Source organism: Ovis aries, chromosome 6 (genome assembly GCF_016772045.2).
Source record: "Ovis aries strain OAR_USU_Benz2616 breed Rambouillet chromosome 6, ARS-UI_Ramb_v3.0, whole genome shotgun sequence".
Classification (NCBI taxonomy): domain Eukaryota; kingdom Metazoa; phylum Chordata; class Mammalia; order Artiodactyla; family Bovidae; genus Ovis; species Ovis aries.
This window is the reverse complement of record NC_056059.1, coordinates 38,204,480-38,228,047: the sequence shown is the minus strand read 5'-3', so window position 1 is coordinate 38,228,047 and position 23,568 is coordinate 38,204,480. Positions and strand designations below refer to the sequence as shown.

At 40.8% G+C, this 23,568-nt stretch overlaps 1 protein-coding gene across 1 annotated transcript in view; it reads left to right on the top strand.

Annotated features, from left to right (window-relative positions):
• Positions 1-5,096: 5,096 nt before the first annotated feature.
• Positions 5,097-23,568, top strand: part of LCORL (ligand dependent nuclear receptor corepressor like) — a 170,330-nt gene continuing 151,858 nt past the window's right edge. The window contains 1 exon segment of the mRNA XM_042251264.2: positions 5,097-5,445. Coding sequence (XP_042107198.1) covers positions 5,289-5,445 — 157 coding nt within the window. The 5' untranslated portion in view covers positions 5,097-5,288.

The window sequence follows — 23,568 nt, the reverse complement described above, 5'->3', positions numbered from 1 at the left end:
ATAAAACTGTTCAAATTCAGTTTCTTCAGCGTTACTGGTTGGGGCATAGACTTGGATAACTGTGATATTGAATGGTTTGCCTTGGAGACGAACAGAGATCATTCTGTCATTTTTGAGATTTCGTCCAAGTACTGCATTTCGAACTCTTTTGTTGACCATGATGGCTACTCCATTTCTTCTGAGGGATTCCTGCCCACAGTCGTAGATGTAATGGTCATCTGAGTTAAATTCACCCATTCCAGTCCATTTTAGTTCGCTGATTCCTAAAATGTCAACGTTCACTCTTGCCATCTTTTGTTTGACCACTTCCAATTTGCCTTGATTCATGGACCTGACATTTCAGGTTCCTATGCAATATTGCTCTTTACAGCATCGGATCTTGCTTCTATCACCAGTCACATCCACTACTGGGTATTGTTTTTGCGCTGGCTCCATCCCTTCATTCTTTCTGGATTTATTTCTCCACTGATCTCCAGTAGCATATTGGGCACCTAATGACCTGGGGAGTTCCTCTTTGGTATCCTATCATTTTGCCTTTTCATACTGTTCATGGGTTCTCAAGGCAAGAATACTGAAGTGGTTTGTCATTCCCTTCTCTAGTGGACCACATTCTGTCAGGCCTCTCCACCATGACCCGCCCGTCTTGGGTTGCCCCATAGGCATGGCTTGGTTTCATTGAGTTAGACAAGGTTATTCTTTTTAGCTACTAAGTTATAGATTGGTTTGTTACACAGTAATAAACAATGATACAATATGTACTGGAAATAGCAGAACAAAACATCTTTCTAAAGACCATTAACATTTTGTTAATTAAAATAACATTAATACAGTTATAATATTATATTATTAACATAATTTTGCTACATTAAAAAATCTTTCGTGAGTAGCCAGATTTTCAGAGTAGGAGACAATCTTGGATATGACTCCTTCTCTATCCTTGGCTCTATAGATATCCCTGCTGCTGCTGCTGCTAAGTCGCTTCAGTCGTTCGTGCCCGACTCTGTGCGACCCCATAGATGGCCTCCTACCAGGCTCCTCTGTCCCTGGGATTCTCCAGGCAAGAACACTGGAGTGGGTTACCATTTCCTTCTCCAACGCATGAAAGTGAAAAGTGAAAAGTTAAAGTGAAGTCGCTCAGTTGTGTCCAACTCTTAGCGACCTCATGGACTGCAGCCTACCAGGCTCCTCCGTCCATGGGATTTTCCAGGCAAGAGTACTGGAGTGGGGTGCCATTGCCTTCTCCGACAGATATCCCTAACAATTACCAAATCAATCAATAAACAATGGGCATCAACTAAGTGCCTGGAACAGCACTAGATGCTGAAAATCCAAAAGTGAATCAAATAGACTTCTATCATTATGTTCATTGAACTCACACAAAAATCAAGTTATTGGATTGTTATAACATACTCTGTGATACTGGAAAAATCTTTGCTCTCCAAAGTCAAGCTGAATTCTAGTCCATGGGGTCACAAAATAGTTGGACACTACTTAGCAAGTAAACAACAGCAAAAGTTAACTCAATGTGTGTATTTCATTGCATATGGCCATTACTTTCCTCTTCTCCCAGAAGTTCTATAGATATGATATTTATTAGTTCTGTTCATTAATACTTATTTCCCCTACTTTGGAGGAACACGGTAGCATTGCACATTCCCTCAGGCAGTAGACTGAAAAGTGGGCACAAATTGTTTCCTTCCCTCTTTCCATGCCCTTTTACAACATGTCTTCCTGTTAAGAGGTAGGATCTATGTCCCCATTTTGACACTGGGCTTGGCCATATGATTTGCTTTAGCCAATAGACATGGAGTAAATGTGACCCAAGGTGAAATTTTAAAAGTGCTTGTGCATTGAGGCTTGCTCTCTTGCTGCTCTTAGAACCCTGTGACTACCACCAAGAGAACAATCCAAGGCTAGCCTCCTGTCGATGAGGGATACCTGAACTGATTGCTCTGTTGTCCCAGCTGACAGTTCACCCTCAGAAACAGGGCTGCCTTGTTGACAGGTAGCTTTCCACAAACACCCGAGTGAGCCCAGGCTGGGCAAGCAGAACTGTCTGGCTGAGCCTAATGAAAATTGCTATTCCACAGATTCATGAACTAAACGAAGTTGATGTCACAAACTTTTAAGTTTTGAGGCGGTTTGTAATGCTCTATCTGATGTATCAGCTCCTCTGAAGTTAGGCATAGCCACACGATTTGCTTCACCCAGTGAAATACTTTACTTCTGGCAGAAGTCTTTTAGAGCTGGAATATGCTTTGGTTATCTTTTTTCTCTTGTTATGCTGACTGAGGAACTTTCAGATTGGGGGGCGTCCCATAAACATGGGTTCCTGAGTAGACACAGAACAGTTCCCACTACCCTCCCCAATACCGAGTTTTGGAGAACATATAGTTTAAGTAAGAAATAAATTTTTATATTAAACCTCTGAGATTTTGGGTTTCTATTATTGGAACATTACCCAGCCCATCTGACTAACATAGAATTTGGTGCCCAGGAGGAAGTACAGTTATGATAGAAAATCTAAAATATATTCTATGACTTAAAAGCTCAGTGAGGGGTGGCGAAGAAACTGTTGTTAGAGGCTGGGAAGTAGGCAATCCATGTTAGCTGTGGTAAAATATTTTGCTAATACTATTCATGCATGCCACCCATTCATCCCCGTTCTAAATAGTTATTCTGTTCCTGTCCCACCACTGTATGTTAAGTGCACGTGTGTGTGTGTGTGTGTGTGTGTGTGTGTGTGTGTGTAAGCAGAGAAGATAGATACTTTGTCATTTCAGGTCTCTATAACAAGAGACTTTTTTTTTTTTTTTTCTGTTCTAATACAGGAACTACCAAGCATCACCCAGAGATGCTGGACTTTGAGATTAATGCCAGTACTGAATAGAATTTTTGGAGTTTTACTTTTGATAGGAATGAATATATTTTGCAGCATAAGGAGAGTGATATGTAAATTGGTGATCAGAAGGATGGATTCAGTAATCATTGGTACTGTTCACTAGTAAATTTTGGGTAATTTTCCTTCTGGGCAAATGATAGAATTACACTTTCCTGCTTCCTTCAAGGTAGCATGCCCACATAATTTGCTTTTGTCAATGAAATATGAGTGAAATTTACTTGGATCACTTTTAGAAAGAGCCTGTTTGACATTCATCTTCCTTGAGCCTATCATGCAAGTGGGGAAGCTCCAGAGATTGGTTGGAGCCTCCTTAAGCCAACTGGTTGGTTGGTGACAATCTCATGAGTGAAGTCCTCCCACCCTCTCCCTTTTTACTACCAGAAATGAACATACAAATGAACAGGAAATAACTGTTTTGCTGTTATTTTTAAGTCACTAAAACTTTTGGATCCTTTGTTACTGCACCAGTAACTTGCTGCTACTGCTTAGTCGCTTCAGTCTTGTCTGACTCTGTGCCACCCTAAGGACTGCAGCCTTACCAGGCTCCTCTGTCCTTGGGATTCTCTAGGCAAGAGTATTAGAGTGGGTTGCCATGCCCTCCACCACAGGATCTTCCTGACCCAGGAGGGATTGAACCTGAGTCTCCTGCATTGCAGGCAGATTCTTCACCGCTGAGCCAACAGGGAAGCCCTGGTAACCTAGGCTATCCTAACCAATGTAGAGTACTGTAAAAGAAATCAGGAAAGCTACAGACATTAATAATTTTGGCGATTACAGTTCCAGTAGAATCCATAACTGAAACCATCCACTGATACCTCCAAAACATCTTCATTCATGATTTCACTTGCTTCAATTGTGTTCATTCTAAAAACGATGATTATGAGATTTTGAATTTCACTTTTTTTTTTAATTTTTGAAAATTTAAAACTGCATCTTTCACTACTGAGGAAGAAGTGATGAGCAGGACTACTTTCTCCTGGGGGCAGAGGTGGGAAGAGAGGTAGAAAAGGAATGATAACCCACAAAATAGGGAGGGTAGAACTGAAGTTAGAATTCACAGGCGTTTCCAATAAGAATTAAAACGTGTTTTCCACAGACTTGTGCATAAATTCCCAGTAATACACGGTACTTCTCAGCAACCTTTGGGGTCTTAGTTTCGGTTCAGCACCTTGCATATGTACAGAAACACATGCACAATCACTGTGGTGCAAAAGTAAAAACTGTCATTGGAGTTCATATTTAATTAAAAGCTTTCTCTGTGTGTGAAGAAATATTTTCTCTAGAGCAGCGCAGAATTTATTCCAAACGTTTAAGTGCTAAATCCCGTACCGCGCACTGTACCAGGATTAGGCAAGTGAAAGATGACACGGAACACAAGACTCAATGGGTTGCTGTCCAGGAGCTTACATTTTGCCGAGCATGTTTCTCCTGTTGGAGTTTTAACCCAGCCACATCTAATCTCCTGCCTCATAAACGATTTCCGGCGAAGTCCCATTTCTTTTCCCTAATTTTGCTTTCTGAGATGTCATCGCCCTGGAAACTGAAGTCACTGTGGGCTCTGTCTTTGGACATTTGGCAGATCTCGGATGCAGCTGAATTACCGGCTTGTTCTTTTCCTACAGTGGCGAGATGACAGTGACCCCAAAAGTTTCCAGCACTTAGAACATAAAGCAGCCCGAACCTTCAAGGGACCCACAACTCTAGCGTCTTCCGCTGCCCTTCTATCACGGATCCTAAGGAAGTTCAGGCGGTTGGGTCAGACCCTGCAACACTCGCAGCCCATTGTTCTAGGCGCTAAACCCATAAGCAGCGCAGAACTGAGAGATCTAAGGCCCAGCCGTTATCCCAAGTGTGCAAAGACCGAAAAAGTGCCCATCTCTGCTGGACTCCAAGAACCGGCATGCATCGCGCCGAAACGGCAATCTCCGCTTCGGAATCCCAGCGCAAAGGGGCCTGGGAAGTGAAGTCTCCGGGCGTCCGGAGTCGCGGTGCGAAGGCAGAAGGAAGGCATTGCTAGTCTGCTCCATTAGCGCGCCGGTTCCTGGCCAAGCTCCGAGCTTCTCGCTGCTGCTCAGGGTTTTCGCGGGCGGCGGGAGCAGGATGGCTTGCTTGAGTAAACTCCGGGGGGAGGGGAGAGAGGGGAGTGGATCGGGAGGCGGGGTCAGCGGAAGCGGCAGGTTGCTTCCTTCTCCTCACTCTCCCTCCCCGCCTCTCCCAGAGGGAGCGATGGGAGGGGGAGGGAAGGGCAGAGGGAAGGTAGTGTGACACGTGTCAATCAACCCCCCTCCGGGGGGCGCGCGCTCCGGGGCTCGCGCCGAGGGCTCGCGCCCCTGCCTCGTGCCTGCGCCGCTCGTATGTAAATGAGGGCGCGTGACGCGGGACGCAGATGGACAAGGGAAGAGAGAGAATGGCCGCTGCCGCCGCCGCTGCTGCCGCCGCCGCCGCCGCCGCCGCTCAGTGCCGGAGCCCTCGGTGCGCGGCGGAGAGGAGAGGATTCCGGCGGGAACTCGACTCTTGGCGCCACCGCCTCATGCACTGTGTAGGTAAGAGAGACACGGGCCGGAGCCCCGGCTCCGCGCGGCGACGAGTGCCGCAGCCCGAGGAGTTTGTGGCTGAGGGGTTTAGTTGAATCTTCCGTTCGGGTCAGTTCAATGGGGGAGCGAGATGGGAGCGGCGGCGGCGCGGCGGCTCCGGCGCTCGCCTTTTGTCTGGGGGCTCCTCGCCCGGCGCGGTCCGTGCTCATTCTCCTTCTTAGCTCTTGGGCTCCCCTGGAACTGTTAGTTCGGACCCGCTTGCTGAGCCCCCGAGGAAGCGGCTTGCTTGCGCTCTCCCCGAAACTCGTCGGCGCCCCTCGCCGCTCACCGTCAGCCCTGTCAATAGGGAGGAAGCGGGTCGGCACCCGGGCGGAGGGGAGCCGGCGGGCAGAGCCGACGGGAGGAAGGCGGGCAGGTCCGCGCCCCCGCCGGGCGCACACACACCCCCTTCTGCCGCCGTGGGCCGGGCGGGCGGGCGGACGCGGCCGGGCTCCGGGGACAGGGACCTGAGCAACCCTCGGGCGCTCGCGGGGCTGGGGTCTAGGGTGGGCCCGCTGGGGGCGAGGGGCGGCGGGGGCGTCGCCCGAGGGGCGGGGGCGCCCAACTCTGCCCTCTCGTGCTCGGCGGCGGCGGCGCGGTGTGTACCCCTTTAAGAAGGAGCCGCTCGAGCGCTGACGGTTGGGATTTGAAGTTCTTCCTCCCTCTTTGGAAGTCTGGACTGAGAGGGGGTGTTGCCATGGCGACGGCAACCCCCCCCCCCCACTTCTCCTCACTGACGCCCCGACGACTCGGGTCCTCTTTTACTGTCATGTGATGGACCCTTCCCTGCACAACATGCACATCGCTCTCCCCATCGCTCTCCCCACCTCGCATCCCCTTCTGCAATTTCTTCCCTTTTGGTTTGGTGGGAATCGTTTTGCTTCAAACTTCTGGGCTCCGGACTGTCATTCTGCGGGTTCCTCGGGGGTGGCGTGAAGTGGTGGGATCTCGCCGCCTTGCTGCCGTGGCTTTTTTGTCTGAGTGAGACGTGTACGTGGAGCGGTTATCCAGCAGGTTGGTTGAGTGGGCACCGAGGGGATAACGCGGGTTGTGGGATGGGGTGTGTTGTGTTTGTTTTGGAAGGGGTTGATGGGTAGGAGAGTATGAGAAGAGGTGAAGGGAAGGTTGCATTGTCTAAGGAGTGGATAGTGGCAAGCAGCTTGCTCAACTGGCGATTAAACCTTGGCTTTGGGAGTTGAGGAAGAAACCTTAGTGCCCTAAGAAAACAACTGCCTTGTTTCCATCTGTTCTTGCGCCACCTCGCGCCCCTTTTCCTCCCCCCCCCCCCACTCCCCTCAGATTTGTTTAATTAGCGCTTGAAGATCTTTCTTGTTTTTCAGTAGTGGAGAGGAGATCGTGGTAAGAAACTAATACAACTTAACTCAAAAATGTGCACTGCAGAGTACAGTGGGTATAGGAAAACATACGAGAAGGAAGGTTGCTCTGATTAGGGACATTTATGTTTAAACAAGTCACAGTTTTTCCCTTTATATGTTTTGTTCTTATCTAAGGAAACGTTCTAGGAAATAGCTTTAGTCAAGTAGTCATAAGTGATTTTGCTTTAAAAAATTTGAAAAAGAACCTCATCGTATTTTTATGTAAAATTTTAAGCGAAGTGTTGCTAATGCCTCCCGAATACAAAATGGACCCTGTTTTTATAATTGCTTATGTAAAGATCTCTTCCACTGACAACCTGTTTGAGTTGTTCAGTTAGAGTCAGGCAGGATGATAGCATAGTAATACTGGCTCGAGATAACTGTGCTAAGTTTTGCCGAGGCACACAGTTAGTTGACGATGTTTTGTTTTTTCTCATCTTGCTTGTTTAGTTGCATTGTCACTTTGTCTCACAAAAATATGTTTTTGAAAAATAGTCGAATTTTTGTTAAACGCAAAATTAATTGGATTTGATGGAAAAGGGAAACAGGATATCTTTCTGTCTTACCTACTTGAATACTCTAGTAGAATTAGAAGACGTTGAAAATTGAGTTAATGCTGTGTGTTTAATATGCAGTCACTATATTCACTTGTACGATATTTGAAAGAAATTTTTTCCCCCTTAAGCCCTAACTATATTTGAGAATTACTTCCCACATCTCAGTCCTACTCAGGAGACCTAAGAAGATCCTTCTCCTACTTATAAACAATAAAACTCTTAAGTAGGGTAAACACTGGTTGATTGGGTTTTTTCAGTAGTCTCTGTGTGAAGCACCTATTCATAGTATGAATTGAGATTGAATGTATTTGTGTAACTTTTAAAGTTGCGTTTTGCTATTTGTAAACATGTTTGCAAAGAAACTGTATTCTTTTTACTGTGCCTGTGTGTGTGTGAATATATGTGTACTTCCATATTGAATATTTAGTGCTCTTATTGACATTTTATAAAATATTTTGTCTGCCTTTGGGGAAGAAAATGATCTACAAGTCTTTTTTTAAAATGAGGTATGAAAATTGTAAGCAGTGTTTCAAGGCTGTACAGCAAATTAGTATTGAATTAATAGTGAAATTTTAAAATCTCAGTTCTTAGCCTAAATCTTTAAAATAATCTTTTTCATTTTTTAAATAACATATTAATGTTCTAATTTTATGGGCAAAAAGTCCATTTTACTTGTCATAACTGCTTGTAGTTAGCTAAGATGTTTAATTCTTGATATGGAAAATATTGTTTACCTTTCTCTATTTGTGGAGCTCATCTCTTTATGTTAGATTTATGGCTACTCTGGGATTTAATCCTAGTATTTCTTTTTTTAGAATTGAGGAGTTGTTCTGTAAGCTCTGTGTCACAATATCATTATTTACAATGTGGTGCTTTTTACAATTTGATTTGTTTTTTTTCCTGCAATCCTATACTATACTAACTTTTGAGTAGGTTCATCTAACAAATGTTTGAGGGCTTGTTGAATATAATTCGTAGTATCCTAGTGCTCAGCATGATATTGAGTAATAACAGATATCATCCTGGATTGTATGAGATATGTAATTGGTATCTGATAAGTTATAAAATTTAAAGCAAAGTCAAGTCTAGGATAAAAGAAATGCATTAATATATTTTTAAACTTGTATGGTCTATTAGGATATTTGATCTGGGAAAAGAGGCAAGTTTTTTGTTTTAACTTTTAATTTTGATATAATCTCAAATTTACAAGAAAAGTTGGAAGAATAGTACAAGGGACTCCTCTATATCCTTCCTCACATTCAGCAATTGTATTACATTTTGCAGTATTTGATTTATCATTCTTGCCCTGTATCTATCTATATCTGTTTTTTTCTGGACCAATCAAAGGTGATTTGGAGACATGATGCCTCTTTATCCCTAAATTCTTCAGTTATACTTCCTAAAACCAAGGACATTGTCTTGCCTAACCATAGTATAGTTACTAAAACCAAGAAATATAACATTGACATACTTTAATAATACTATTACTGAATTCATAATTTATGTTCATGTTTTATCAATTTTATTTTATAGCTTTTCCTCTCAGCCAGGATCATACATTGCATTTGGTTGTCATATTTCTTTGGTCTCTTTAAATCTGGAACATTTCCTCAGCCTTTCTTATATTTCTTGACCTTGACATTTTTGAAAAGTACAGGACAGTTATTTTGTCTAATGTCCCTCAATTTGAATCTGTCTGTTGTTTCCTCATGATTAGATTGGTTATGCGTTTTTAGCAGGAATATCTTCTGTTCTTCTTAATACCTTGTATATTAAGATTCATGATGTTGGTTTGTCCCAGCGTTGGTGATGGTACCTTTGAAAGTTTGGCTGATGTGGTATTCTCTGTATTTCTCCCTAAAAGTTATTGTTTGTCCTTTTGTAATTAATGTGTAATTGATGGGAAAATACCTTGAAAAATAGGATACTTACATAGTCTCATAAAACTTACCCACAAGTTTTAACATCCATTCATGATTTTTTGTTCTGTGGCTAGTAGTTGATTCTCTGTCATAAAGTAGTCTTTCCCCTCTCTTCCTTTACTTTGTTATTTTCATCAGAATGAACTCATTGATTCTTACTTTATTCAATGGTTAAATCCATTGCTGTCATTGTTTTGATTTCCAGGTTGTCCTAGGTTTGGCCAGTGGGAGCCTCATCAAGCTGGTTCCAGTGTTTTTTGACAAACCATGTGTTTCCCCATTCCCTCCCTGCCCAGTGATTATTTTTGAGTGCTTCTTTCTTCCCAAAGTATTCCAGGTTTATCTTGTATTTTACCTGTCCCAGCCCTGACATCAGCCATAGTTCCAAGGAGTCTTAGATTCTTTTTAGTGGAAAATAGATTTAGATACCAAAATGTTAACAGGAGGTGTCAGGACTGTTGTTAAGCCCTATTTATTGATACAGAAGTTAATGATCAGTGTAACTGATTTCCTTAAGGTTACAACAGTAAAACAATGAAGATTTGATTAGAATTATTCTATAAACTCCAGCATATTGCCAACATAGCATCATTGTCCCAGTAGAAATAGTTTTCTAGTAGCCACATTTAAAAGGCATGTTTGATTTAGCCCAGTATATTAAAAATATTTTAAATTAACCCATATAAAATTGTTGAATTAGTTTACATTCTTTTTAAAATATTAAGTCTTTGAAATCAGTTATTATATCTCAAGTTGGACGGGCTACATTTCAGATGCTTAGTAGCCTCTTGCAGCAAATAGCTACCACATTAGACAGTGCAGTTTTATAATGAGAGACTCCAGCAAAGTCTTGATTACCTGAATACCACACTTATTCACTTCTGTTGATACTAACCAAACTGATAGCTTTCCCCAAATCTTTTATTCCCCATGTCTTTTATTTGAATACTGTAATATAGCAAATGGGAATATAGATTCTGGAGCTAGACTATCTTGTGTTTGAATTCTAACTGTTAACCACCTACCGGTTATCACCTACAAGTTACTTAATCTCTCTGTACTTCAGTCCCTTACCTATAAATTGAAGATAATAAAAGTTGTTTGGAAATTAATTGTGTTGATATCTGTTAATATGTCTTCCATAGAAAGCATGCCCTAACCTCCCTGTCCATCACCGTCTCCCGGAATTCACTCAGACTCATGTCCATCGAGTCCGTGATGCCATCCAGCCATCTTATCCTGGGTCGTCTCCTTCTCCTCCTGCCCCCAATCTCTCCCAGCATCAGAGTCTTTTCCAATGAGTCAACTTTTCGCATGAGGTGTCCAAAGTACTGGAGCTTCAGCTTTAACATCGCTGCAATTCATGGGGTCGCAAAGAGTTGGACACAACTGAGCAACTGAGCTGAACTGAACTGAAACTGCCTATTATTGTTATTGAATTATACAGGTTATTAGCAGCTTTGAGCTTTATGTTTTTGCTAATAGATTCTTTCTGGTGGGAGTGCCAATGAACAATGAAAAGATCCTGAGTCATGTTAAAGAAGAAGATAGCAAGGGCTTAAAAGATCTATATTCCATGATATTCTTGAGCCATAGTCATGGAGTTTAAGAATCACAGTGTAGTCACTTGGCTTGGTCTTTGCTTTTTATATGTAAGGAGAGCAAAAGACGTTTCATGCCATTCTACATTCCGAGGGATATTTTGGCTTCGTAGTAACTGAATACAAGAAATTAGTGTAAATTCATTTTAAAAAGCCTGTATCGTACTAGATCATCTTGAACTTACTCTTTGTTGATACCTACTCTCTGTACTTTTCCTGTTAGCCGTGTCACTGTCTTTGAGCTCTGCACTCAGCAAGTGTTTGCAGAGTAAACTTTCTTCCAAACTACCTGCTCCCAACCATAATCAGGGTCAGAAGATACTATCTTCCTCTACTTTTAACCTCTGAAGAAGTTACTGGAGCATTTCATAGAGCTGTAACACTTAAAGATGGGATAATCCAGGGAAATATAGTTCTACGTAATCAGCTTGACACTTCTTTCTCAATGCTTCTTGTCTCCTACTCTATTTTTCCACTAACTTCTGCTTCATCTTGTCACTATTGCTGTGTAAATCCCAGAAGAGAAGATTTATGTAGAAATCTAGATTTGATGAGAACTGATATGAATGGGTCAACTACCCAAAAACTTAGACCCTAAAACTATTGTTTCAAATAGCATTTATTTTATTCATTAAAAAAGATGTGAATTATACCACTATCTAATATGTATCAGGCAAGTGGAATCTGTGATGAACATGAGTAGTTGGGTGGTAAAGATACATATCCAAATTTCTCTGTAAAATAGGCTTAATATGAATTTTGCATGTAAAGTTTGAAATTCTGTATACTTTTCAATTATTGTATACCTGGAAGTTCTGCCATCCTTGGGTTCAAACAATATATGAATTTTCTGTATTTGCAGATGTTAGAAACAGGCTGTGTGCCAGTGTGAGCATGCCGTACACATCCTCCTTTCTCTGTGGGCTTGCTGTCTCTTCCTGCCCATGCTACTTCCCTTAGCTGGCTACATGTGTGTACCCGCCTCCCTGTTTGGCTGGGTACTGTGGTAAGTTCCTATTATGTCACCATAAGTAGCTATTATGTATTCTCCATGCTCCTCTGACTTGTCTTTCAATCCTGGTCTTTATATTTTCTACCACAGTGCAGTCTTGGCAGGAGTAACAAAGGCATGTAGATTTTTGGATATACAATTTTTTTCTTTCTTTTTGGTTATTCCAGTTTTTCCAATTATAATATATGTTATTGAGGTTTAAAGTTCCTTTTTCCTTTGGGTAATATTCCTTCTTTGTGTGTGTTTGTGTGTTTTATTCACCACAGAATATAGGAAAGACAATGTGAATAGGCCCAGACCAACGTACTACTGCCATTAGGAAACTAATTAAGGTAACAAAATAATGCCATATTTGTATTTGAAGAATGCTGTTTTGCTCTTAATTAAAGCTAAATAAAAATTTGTTTTGAGACTTCTTATGTTTTCTAGAAAACAACTTACAAGTTACTTTTCTGTATCTTCTTGCCTTTCATATAGTTTTCCCACTCATTGGCAACAGTCCTATTCTGCTTACTTATATTTGCTTCTTTGTTTTTCTTTGTTCTTTACCTTAATCTATTACTAAATTATTGCTATTTTCTTTACAATATCCTTTTGGATTTTGTTTTTTCTGGTGAAGTCAAACACTTGAGCAGGTTCAGATGAATCTAGTTTATGCCAGTAGCTGCATAGCTGATCTACTGTCCTTCACCTTAGCTTACAGCCTATATTAAATCATTATTTGGAATAACTACTTTGATTTTTGTAGTTTACAAAGCAGTGGTATCTCCCATGTGTCTTTTTTCATCAAATACAAGTTAGCTGATCATAGTCCGTCAGACTTCTTTCCTGTTTGGCTCACTTCTTCTTTACACAGCCCAGCCACTTTCATCGATTTTTACTTCTGGTTTGTATACATTGCCCCAAATTCTTGAGTATATTATTAATCATAACAGCCACTCTGCATCCTCAGTCACCTTTAAAAATTCAATTGTATCCTAGAGTCTTTTCTAAAGCATTTAGAAAAACAAGTTTGAGACCTTTCTCTCTTAATTTCAAACTGACTAGTTCATTTCTGATGGCTGTATGTAAGGTGTGTATGTAGGAAAATAACTTTGTCCAGTAGTCTTCATATTTAAATAGTAAACTAGGAAACAGTTTAGGGACAAAGGGCTAAGTCTGCAAATGGTCAAAAGGATTAAGAATTGAAAAAACAGAATTTCTTTTTAGCCTCTACCACTGGTTCCAGATAGGAAAAGGAGTCCGTCAAGGCTGTATATTGTCACCCTGCTTATTTAACTTAGATGCAGAATACATCATGAGAAACGCTGGGCTGAAAGAAGCACAAGCTGGAATCAAGACGCCGGGAGAAATATCAGTAACCTCAGATATGCAGATGACACGACCCTTATGGCAGAAAGTGAAGAGGAACTAAAAAGAGCCTCTTGATGAAAGTGAAAGAGGACAGTGAAAAAGTTGGCTTAAAGCTCAACATTCAGGAAACTAAGATCATGGCATCTGGTCCCATCACTTCATGGGAAATAGATGGGGAAACAGTGTCAGACTTTATTTTTGGGGGCTCCAAAATCAGTGCAGATGGTGACAGCAGCCATGAAATTAAAAGACACTTGCTCCTTGGAAGGAAAGTTATGACCAACCTAGACAGCATTGTAAAAAGCAGAGACATTACTTTGTCAGCAAAGGTCCGTCTAGTCAAGGCTATGGTTTTTCCAGTAGTCATGTATGAATGTGAGAGTTGGACTGTAAAGACAGCTGAGCACTGAAAAATTGATGCTTTTGAACTGTGGTGTTGGAGAATACTCTTGAGAGTCCCTCGGACTGCAAGGAGATCCACCCAGTCCAACCTAAAGGAGATCAGTCCTGAGTGTTCATTCAAAGGACTGATGTTGAAGCTGAAACGCCAGTACTTTGGCCAGCAAAGAGCTGACTCATTTGAAAAGACCCTGATGCTGGGAAAGAATGAGGGCAGGAGGAGAAGGGGATGATAGAAGATGAGATGATTGGATGGCATCACTGACTCAGTGGACATGTTTGGGTAAACTCTGCGAGTTGGTGATGGACAGGGAAGTCTGGCGTGCTGCAGTTCATGGGGTTGCAAAGAGTTGGCCATGACTGAGCAACTGAACTGAACTGAGCTGTAGCTAAAGCTTCAATATTTTGGCCACCTGATGGGAAGAGCCAATTCATTGGGAAAGATTGAGGGCAGGAGAAGAGAAGGGCGACAGAGGATGAGATGGTTGGATGGCATCATTGACTAAAATGAACATGAGTTTGAGCAAAGTCCGGGAGATAGTGAAGGACAGGGAATCCTGGCGTACTGCAGTCATGTCGTTGCAAAGAGTTGGATGCGACTGAGTGACTGAACAACGTTAGGCACAAGTCATTTTACTTTTCACAGATAGAAATCTGTGAAACTAGGATAGTATCTGTCCTTAAAGTTTCTCTATTTCTGGTTTTTATGAAAAGTGATTACTATTACTGCTGTAATACTTATGTAGTAGTGGTTTCTGGACTAATTGATATAAATTAAGGAATTATCAGCATAAAGATGACATGTAAATCTGTGGAAATGAATGAGACCACCTAAGGGCAAGAGATAGTATTACTAGACAGGAGTAGAGTACTTGGTACCACATCTTAAGGAATCTTAACAGTCTGGATGGAGGAAGAGCAGTCTCAAAGTAAGACCGCTGGACTTTTACACTGTAAAGTAAAACTGTTGGCTGAGTACAGAAACCAGGAGAGATAGTATTACCAAATCTAAGGAGAGAAGAGTGTTAGGATAAGGAGAGATTGTTATATATTGATGAGATGTCAAGTACCATTAAACAGGGATGTGTACGTTGTTTTTGGCAGCATGGAAGTTCTTGGTGACCTTGACTGGATAAATTTAAGCAGAGTGGTGGGAATGGAAGCTGTATTGTAATAGGTTAGAATGTATTTAAGATGTATGTAAGAGGAGAAAACATTTGAGAAGGGACATTTTGAGGGAGAACATATGAATGGAGCAATAATTGGAAGGGAGTTGCTGATGGGCAGGGAAACACAGCGTGTTGCATTCCATGGGGTTGCAAAGAGTCAGACACGACTAAGCTACTGATCTGAACTGGGCTTAAGGGATGTTTGTTTCATAGATAGATAATAAGATGGAGAATACTCTTCTGAATTGATGATATCCATGATTGCTTTATATGTTAATTAAGCTGAGATTTGATAGCTACAAAATATTGACAGATAATTAAATAGATTTGGTTTGAATCATTGAATGTGAACTCTCATTTTTCCTTCAAAACATATTTTCCTAAGTAAGTTCATCAACTTAATATATGTACTATTAGTGTGTTACACATTTTAAAAGAAAGATTTTTTTTCCCAGTTAATTTACTATTGTCAGTCATCGAATATCTCGAGTCCTACTGTGTGTCAGTTAATTGGAGTGTAATTCTGTGATTCTTCCTAAACTAGGTTCTGAATTGGAAATAGACTGAAGAATTAGGAATCGAAATGTTAGCTTTTCAGATGGTAAGGTTGTATTAAAGAACCTAGCTTGTAACTGAGGCCAAAATAAAGACAGTATCACTCTGAATTGAACTTGGCAACCTATCAAAGACAAAGCAGCTGGAGCTGCAGGCCTCTTCTAATAAACAAGGAAACTTTACTACCTATTACTGTGGTTTGTTATTGATACATTGGACCATCTAGGCAGGATGAGTGGTAGGCTTGGACATGCGTGAAAAATGACCTTTAAAACATTCATCTGTTCTGCTAGGAACAACTATCAGGATGCTGCCAATACTGGTCATTCTTCTTTCCTTTGGTAGGATGAATAAGGTGTAGAAAAAAGGGCAAAAGCTCCTTCAAGAATACTTCTCCTAGAGTATTGGGAGAGGTGGGAATTATGAGTTGGATAAAAAGACTTAATTACTACACTAGGAATTATTTGCCTTTAAAGATTCACAGTTATGAGGGATGTAAAGTATTAGAGTTGGCATAGAGTAGAGAGCAATTATTTGAAGAATCTGCAATGACTAGACTTGAAAGGATTGAGTGAAAGTAGGGGTTGCAGACTTCCTTTGTAAAGGGCTAGATGTTAACATTTTAGGCCTGGTGGGCCATGTGGTCTTTATTGCAACTGCTCAACTCTTCTGTTCTAGTGAAAAGTTCAGTTCAGTCGCTCAGTCAAATCTGACTCTTTGCGACCCCATGGACTGCAGCACTCCAGGCCTCCCTGTCCATCACCAACTCCTGGAGTTTACTCAAACTCATGTCTGGTTGATGCCATCCAACCATCTCATCCTCTGTTGTCCCCTTCTCTTCCTGCCTTCAATCTTTCCCCAGAATCAGGGTCTTTTCAAATGAGTCAGCTGTTCATATCAGGTGGCCAAAGTATTGGCATTTCAGCTCCAACATCAGTCCTTCGAATGAACACTCAGGACTGATCTCCTTTAGGGTGGACTGGTTGAATCTCCTTGCAGTCCAAGGGACTCTCAAGAGTCTTCTCCAACACCACAATTCAAAAGTTTATAGTCCAACTCTCACATTCATACATGACTACCGATAAAACCATAACCTTGATGAGACAGAGCTTTGTCGACAAAGTAATGTCTCTGCTTTTTACAATGCTGTCTAAGTTGGTCATAACTTTCCTTCCAAGGAGCAGGTGTCTTTTAATTTCATGGCTGCAGTCACCATCCACAATGAATTTGGAGACCCCAAAAATAAAGTCTGACACTGTTTCCCTATCTATTTGCTGTGAAGTGATGAGACTGTATACCATGATCTTAGTTTTCTGAATGTTGAGCTTTAAGCCAACTTTTTCACTGTCCTCTTTCACTTTCATCAAGAGGCTCTTTAGTTTTTCTTCACTTTCTGCCATAAGGGTAGTGTCATCTGCATATCTGAGGTTATTGATATTTCTCCTGGCAATCTTGATTCCAGCTTGTGCTTCTTCCAGCCCAGCGTTTCTCAAGAAGTACTCTGTATCTAAGTTAAATAAGCAGGTTGACAATATATAGCCTTGATGTACTCCTTTTCCTATTTGGAACCAGTCTGTTGTTCCATGTCCAGTTCTAACTGTTGCTTCCTGACCTGCATACAGATTTCTCAAGAGGCAGGTCAGGTGGTCTGGTATTCCCATCTCTTTCAGAATTGTCCACAGTTCATTGTGATCCACACAGTCAAAGGCTTTGGCACAGTCAATAAAGCAGAAATAGATGTTTTTCTGCAACTCTCTTGCTTTTTCAGTGATCCAGCGGATGTTGGCAATTTGATCTCTGGTTCCTCTGCCTTTTCTAAAACCAGCTTGAATATATGGAACTTCACAGTTCATGTATTGCTGAAGCCCGGCTTGGAGAATTTTGAGCATTACTTTACTAGCGTGTGAAATGAATACAATTGTGTGGTAGTTTGAGCATTGTTTGGCATTGTCTTTCTTTGGGATTGGAATGAAAACTGACCTTTTCCAGTCCTGTGGCCACTGCTGAGTTTTCCAAATGTGCTGGCATATTGAGTGCAGCACTTTCACAGCATCATCATTCAGGATTTGAAATAGCTCGACTGGAATTCCATCACCTCCACTAGCTTTGTTCGTAGTGATGCTTCCTGAGGCCCACTTGACTTTGGACTCTAAGATGTCTGGCTCTAGGTGAGTTATCACACCATCATGATTATCTGGGTTGTGAAGATCCTTTTTGTATAGTTCTTCTGTGTATTCTTGCCATCCCTTCTTAGTATCTTTTGCTTCTGTTAGGTCCATACCATTTCTGTCTTTTATTGAGCCCATCTTTGCATGAAATGTTCCCTTGGTATTAATTTTCTTGAAGAGATCTCTAGTCTTTCCCATTCTGTTGTTTTCCTCTATTTCTTTGCACTGATCACTGAGGAAGGCTTTCTTATCTCTCCTTGCTATTCTTTGGAAATCCACATTCAAATGGATATAGCTTTCCTTTTCTCCTTTGCTTTTTGCTTCTCTTCTTTTCACAGCTATTTGTAAGGTCTCCTCAGAAAACCAATTTGCTTTTTTGCATTTCTTTTCCATGGGGATGGTCTTGATCCCTGTTTCCTGTACAATGTCACGAACCTCCGTCCATGGTTCATCAGGCACCCTATCAGATCTAGTCCCTTAAATCTATTTCTCACTTCCACTGTATAATCCTAAGGGATTTGATTTAGGTCATACCTCAATGGTTAGTGATTTCCCTTACTTTTTTCAATTTAAGTCTGAATTTGGCAATAAGGAGCTCATGATCTGAGCCACAGTCAGCTCCTGGTCTTGTTTTTGCTGACTGTATGTATAGAGCTTCTCCATCTTTGGCTGCAAAGAATATAGTCAGTCTAATTTCGGAGTTGGCCATCTGGTGATGTCCATATGTAGGATCTTCTCTTGTGTTGTTGGAAGAGGGTGTTTGCTATGACCAGTGCGATCTCTTGGCAAAACTGTATTAGCCTTTGCCCGGCTTCATTCTGTACTCCCAAGGCCAAATTTGCCTGTTACTCCAGGTGTTTCTTGACTTCCTACTTTTGCATTCTAGTCCGCTATAATGAAAAGGATATCTGTTTTGGATGTTAGTTCTAGAACGTCTTGTAGGTCTTCATAGAACTGTTCAACTTCAGCTTCTTCAGCGTTACTGGTTGGGGCATAGACTTGGATTACCGTGATATTGAATGGTTTGCCTTGTAAACGGACAGAGATCATTCTGTCGTTTTTGAGATTGCATCCAAGTACTGCATTTCAGACTCTTTTGTTGACTATGATGGCTACTCCTTTTCTTCTAAGGGATTCTTGCCCACAGTAGTAGATATAATGGTCATCTGAGTTAAATTCACCCATTCCAGTCCATTTTACGTTGCTGATTTCTGAAATGTCGATGTTCACTCTTGCCATCTCCTGGTTGACCATTTCCAATTTGCCTTGCTTCATGGACTAACATTCCAGGTTCCTATGCAATATTGTGCTTTACAGCATCGGACCTTGCTTTTATCACTAGTCACATCCACAACTGGCTATTGTTTTCGCTTTGGCTCTGTCTCTTTATTCTTTCTGGAGCTATTTTTCCACTCTTCTCCAGTAGCATATTGGGCACTTAGCAACCTGGGGAGTTCATCTTTCAGTGTCCTATCTTTTGCCTTTTCATACTGTTCATGGGGTTCTCAAGGCAAGAATACTGAAGTGGTTTGCTATTCCCTTCTCCAGTGAACCACATTTTGTCAGAACTCTCCACCATGACCCATCCATCTTGGGTGACCCTACACAGCATGGTTTAGATTCATTGAGTTAGACAAGGCTGTGGTCCATGTGATTAGATTGGTTAGTTTTCTGTGATTGTGGTTTCAGTCTGTCTGCCCTCTGATGCCCTCTCAGTGCCTACTGTCTTGCTGGGGTTTCTCTTACCTTGGACATGGATATCTCTTCTAGTGCAAAAGCAATGTGTAACTAACTGAGCATGGTGTGGTCCAAAAATAAAATTACTTAGAAAAGTAGGCAGATTTGACATACTGGCTATAGTTTGCTGATCCTTAAGTTAGATGATCCAGCTGGAAAGTTGGGTGGAAGGAACAGGTTGAGGGATAGTGTAAGCAAAGATACAAAAATCTAAACAGTGTATATTCTGAAAATATTCAGCACTCTAGTAATCATTGGAGTACAGGATGGAAGTTGGAAATAGGATTGAAAGTATAAATTATGGTGTCTATAAGGAGGAAATTATGAGCATTTGAGGTGTTTTTTTTTTTTTTTTAATGGGTGATAAACATGGTCATATAAATCAACTGATTTTCAGTTTGGACATCTATTGGTTCAGGTTTGAGGGGTTTTTTGTTTGTAATAGTTTTAAGAAGCTCAAATCGAAGCAGCCCATTTAAGTCAAAGCTGGGAAAATGAGCAGTTTTCATTGAAGATATTGGATTGCTGAAATACTCTCAAATAGCACCCTTTTTTTTGGCCTGGGTTCTTAACAACTTGAAAATTAAAACAAGGAGAAAGATGGAAGCAGAATATCACTTTTATTAATGATAGAAGGCAGATGAGAGAGATAACTTGGTGGAAAATTTGGGTTCTGGCATAGGGCTTTCCTTGTAATTCAGATGACTAAGAATCTGCCTGCAGTGCAGGCGACCCTGGTTTGATTCCTGGGTCAGGAAGATCCCCTGGAGACGGGAGTGGCAACCCACTCCAGTATTCTTGCCTGGAGAATTCCATGGACAGACCACAGGTTTGCAAAGAGTCGGACAGAACTGAGCAGCAAACACATAAATATGCCTATTTATCTACCGAGTCCTAGGCATACCAGGGATGCAGATAGAATATGAGCTCTTTGCAGGTATTTTCTCTCAATAGCTGCATCCAAGGGTCTACTCAGTTATTCTTTATAAATCACCAATGAGATTAGTCACTTTATTTCCCTACGAGTAAAGAAAGTCTGAGATTGTGCAGATGCCACATCCTTCCTCATAGAAGTAGGGAGCAAGGAAAGGGTATTACTCCTGTAACTATTGAGGCTGGTTTTTGCAGAGTTGTATCTGGGCATAAGTGTACTGAAAACAGTACAATTGTCATTATACTGAACACACATCAAACTTATATATTCAAAATACTTTTTAAAAAATATTTATAAAGTTGGTAGAGTTTTATTTATTTAATGAACTAGCTTTTGCTACAAGCTTTTGTAAGATATTTAAATAGAATGTATATTTGTCTAGAGATAATACTGTCTTATTTATCAATTTTCAATTGACTTTTCAAATTTAGGAGGAATTAATGTAAAGGAATAGACCATTGTTTCTTTAAGAAAATTTGGATACTTTGACAAATAGATTACCCTTTTATTTAGCTTGATTTATGGGTGCTTATGCAGTTTATTTACTGGTATCACTTTTTGTTTTTAAAATGTCATCAGTTATTCTTCCTTTTTCCCTTCTTGTCCTTTTCTGAACATTTTAGTACTGAAACCGTCAGGTGGAACCAAACAAAGGTAGGTGTCCACTCTGGTTAAGATATGTCTGGGGCAGGGGCAGGGGCACGTCCTCTTGAAAGGTGGGATGTCAGAGCCTGCCAGGGATAAGAAGGGTCCCCATGTGCGATAATGGAACTGGAGGCATGAGGAGCAATCTGCATAGGAGGGCACACCAGTGTAAGGTTTTGGAGCTAAGCAGGGTCAAATTGGTATTTGTGAAGGAGAGTAGCCTGGTACAGGGTAAGAGGGTGAGGAGGGCATCTACTTGGAGGTGATGGGGGCCAGTGGGGGCAGCAGACAGGCATCTGTGTAGGAGGGTAGCCTAGTATGGGTGTATTGTGCCTCAAGTTGGGTGAGATGGGAGTCTGTGTTTGCAGGCATCCCAGTGCAAGATCAGAGCCTGAGGGTGGGGAGAGGAAGACATCCTAGTGGAGGGTCAGCTGTGTATGGGATGTTAGTAGCTAAGCAAGATGAGCATATTCTTTTAGGAGTGCCAAGCACGAGGAATAGCAGCCTGAGCAAGGTGGAGAGGTTTTACTCATGGAGGAGGCGTGCGGGTATTGTGGCAAAAAGGGGTGAAGAGAGCATCTGTGTGGGGATGGAGAAGCAGCCACAGTGGGAGACTGGTAACACAGGGAGACTGGTCCAGAAAGTAACGTTAAGGATAATGGGAGCCAGGCATCTCAGGGTCTGAGAACAGAGTTACTGTTACGGAAGCTGGGAAATACTAGAGTGCTTTCCATATTGTTAAACTGGAAAAGAGATGTTGGTGTGAATTCATGGTTTGTATTATATATAGATATAGGATATAGAAATACATACTTATGCCCTAAATTGTTCTCTGAGAAGGGGCCTAGGAGCAGTGACACCTCAGTAGCAATGAGCATGATGTTTCATTGTTAATTTCCTGGTTTTATAACAAATGGCTATATTTGTAAGAGAATGCCTTCCTAGAAATAGTTATTAAAGAATTCAAGAGTGATGGGTTATCATGTGGGCCATTTACTCTCAAATAGTTGGAAAAGTAACAGTTTTTACCATACTTCAAACATTTAATTGTTACAAATAAAAATAAATACTTAAAAGCAATGCCATTCATCTAAATACTACATTCTCTTAAGTAAGTCACTTTTAGTGTTTGAAACTTGTCTAAGACTTTTCATTTAGAAAATAATGAAGACAGAATTAGCAAATCTAATCCTTCCTGCTTCCTGATGCATTTAAAACATTAGTACTAGAACTGTGTTCTTTATTTCAAAACTTTGAGTTCAGAAGTAGGGAGAAATATTCTGGGTTTAGACATTCTTGTCCCTTTGTTCTTAGCTCTGGAATAAGAGAGAACCAGGAGCTTCTGTATTTGAATGTACATATCAAAGTTAAGGGTTCTCTTAGAATGGGTTAGTTTTAATATCCCCAGATTCCTTTCTTGGCTTTAACATTGGGAATAGGGGAGACAAGAGCATGGAGTTAGTGGGGCAAGGGTTTTCCCTAGCATAGATTGTCAATATATAAGTTTTAGTCTTGATGTTAAACAGTTAACCCTCTATCCCAATTCCAAGAATGATGGCCATCCTCTTTCCATCTCTTTTGAACTTTTCCCAAGAATGGCAAATGATCAAATAGAAATAGCTGATGACAATTTATTATTTCATTTTAACTTATGTTCCCCTATACCTGTTTAGAGTATAGGAAAGTCATGCCCTAGTAAAATATATGTTTGGGTTTTTCTGTTTTGTTTTTTTTTTAAACACACTCATAGTATGGCATCAGTCTGGTCTTTACTTATTTTTTTCCTTTGCCCTATTATTTAACCTTTTAACATTTCTAGCATAGATATAACTTATATGTTTCCCTATGACTGCATATTAGCTTGCTTACTTTGCTTATCTTACTGAACTAACCTTTCTTCTCAGTCAGAACCCTCAGGTGCTTTCATCTTCTTTCACAGAGTGAGTTTTTGCTGACTCTCTCATTCTTTAGACCTGTTCTAAAATTGTTCTTTTATTTTTTATCAAGAGTAATTAGATTTTCAGTGTTGAAAGAAGCATAGCCATATGCTGTAATCTTTTCATACATTCCTTTTCTCTTCATAACTTTTTTCAGTAAATATTTATGGGCCAGACATTGTGCTCAATGACTCAGATATGTTAGATTGTCTTCGCATAGTCTTGCAGTGAAAACAAGTCTCTCCTACTCTAAAGAATGGTAAATACTATAATAGAAGTTTATACAATATTAAAGTTGTGGTATAGAGGAGAAGAGAAATTAAATTTCTTTGTATGTGTCGAGGAATGATTGTGGGACTTGAGAAGGGAACTAGAAGCTAAATCACGGAGAAATACCTAAGCAGTATATGACAGTAATTATTGTTATTTTAAATAGTTTTACTGTTCATTAGGCATTAAATGCTTAATTACACTACAATTCATTTGATTTTCACAACATAAGTAGGAACTATTTTTATTATCCCCACTTTACAGATAAAGAAGTTAAGTAACTCTTAGGTAGTAGAAAACCATTGCAAGATTTTAAAGCATGGGAGTGATGTAGTTTAATTTGTGGTTTTGATGGCTCAGATGATAAAGAATCTGCCTGCAGTGAGGGAGACCTGGGTTCGATCCCTGGGTTGGGAAGATCCCCTGGATGAGGGCATGGCAACCCACTCTAGTGTTCT